Raw genomic sequence first — 1,478 nt, 5'->3', positions numbered from 1 at the left:
GACCATAGAAAAACAGTCTTGAGTCTGGTCTCGAGTCAAAGACCGGACTCGAGTACTACAGCCCTGCCAGTTGACGTCGCAAGGACAGTAAAAAAAACCTGATATTGTGCAGCCTGATAACACACAATGCAGTTCATGTTATTGACTGATTTTGGCATTCTTTGTGTCTTTGTGTCTTTGTGTGTGTCTTTGTGTGTGTCTCTGTGTCTCCAGGCTTGTGTGGACCAGTTGGGGGGGGGGCATGGCCTTGTCGTTTTGCGGCAGCGACAACGGCACCAACTCCTACAGCGTGACCGAGGGCGTGCTGAACAATGGCTGCTTCGTGGACGCTCCAACCTGGTCCCCACGTCTTCCTGCTCTTCACCTTCCCCATCCTCTTTATTGGTAGGTGGTGGAAGTGACACACACACACACACACACACACACACACACACACACACACACACACACACACACATACACACTATACCCCCATAATCTGTACATTACATATGCTACATTTAAACCACATGGTAAAAAATGTTTTTATTTGAACACATCAGGCTGTACCAAACGTATTTTTCTGTGTGACATGAACACCGCATTTGTACAAACACAGACATATTGTCCACTGGTCCTTTGTGAGGACATCGTATTGACCTTTGTACCCAAACCTTAAACATACAGTTGTGCTCATAAGTTTACACACCCATGCTAAAGGTGACTAAAAAGAGGATTTAAAAAAAAAAAACCTTGTAACCAGCGTGTAGAAATACGCGTCCGGTATGAATGGCCAGGCGCGGGATCAGGCCTATCTACACTGCCCTAACACAAATTAAACAGGTGGTTGCCAAAAGGGGCAACCAGAGGCCACGAAACGGTTGCCAAATGAGTCAATCTGGTTGCCAAGGGCAACGGACATTGGAGAGCCCCGTCTGACACGAGGACTTATGTGTATTACAGTAATCTGTTCTCAAGCGTCAGTCCATGTCATCTGGCCGGCAGAGCAGATGTGTTAGTGATATTAACTTTCCCTCTTAAACAAACAAACACACACACACACACACACACACACACACACACACACTTTAAGTCCCTTTCTTGTCACATGAAGCAGCACAATAAAGACAAACTGAATATAAACAAAAAAACTGCAATATCATGAATATTGAGTGTTGATGTTAGCAGTTTTTTTTCTCAGTTTTTTTTTTAAATTCTTTCCCAATAAAAACAAATATATTTTTGAATATATTATATTCAGAAGAAACACATAAAAACAAATAACCATGTATATTATATTCAGAAATATAGGATAAAAGGGGAGGAAGGATATGAGAAAAAAGGAGAAGGAAAGAAGGTTTTCTTCTTCTTCTCTTATGCTCTGCAGAGTAATGCTGCAATAACGTTTACTGAATACATGGTTGGATAAATGGTGTGTGTGGCTGTGTGTGTGTGTGTGGCTGTGTGTGTGTGTGGCTGTGTGTGTGTGTGTGTGTGTG

At 42.7% G+C, this 1,478-nt stretch overlaps 1 protein-coding gene across 1 annotated transcript in view; it reads left to right on the top strand.

Moving 5' to 3' along the window:
* The first annotated feature begins 213 nt into the window (after positions 1-213).
* Positions 214-1,478, top strand: part of abcc9 (ATP-binding cassette, sub-family C (CFTR/MRP), member 9) — a 66,500-nt gene continuing 65,235 nt past the window's right edge. The window contains 2 exon segments of the mRNA XM_032505239.1: positions 214-339; positions 341-384. Coding sequence (XP_032361130.1) covers positions 242-339; positions 341-384 — 142 coding nt within the window. The 5' untranslated portion in view covers positions 214-241.

This window comes from Etheostoma spectabile, chromosome 23 (genome assembly GCF_008692095.1).
Source record: "Etheostoma spectabile isolate EspeVRDwgs_2016 chromosome 23, UIUC_Espe_1.0, whole genome shotgun sequence".
NCBI classification, from domain to species: Eukaryota; Metazoa; Chordata; class Actinopteri; order Perciformes; family Percidae; genus Etheostoma; species Etheostoma spectabile.
The sequence above is the reverse complement of the archived record's forward strand: the minus strand, read 5'-3'. Positions and strand labels throughout refer to the sequence as shown.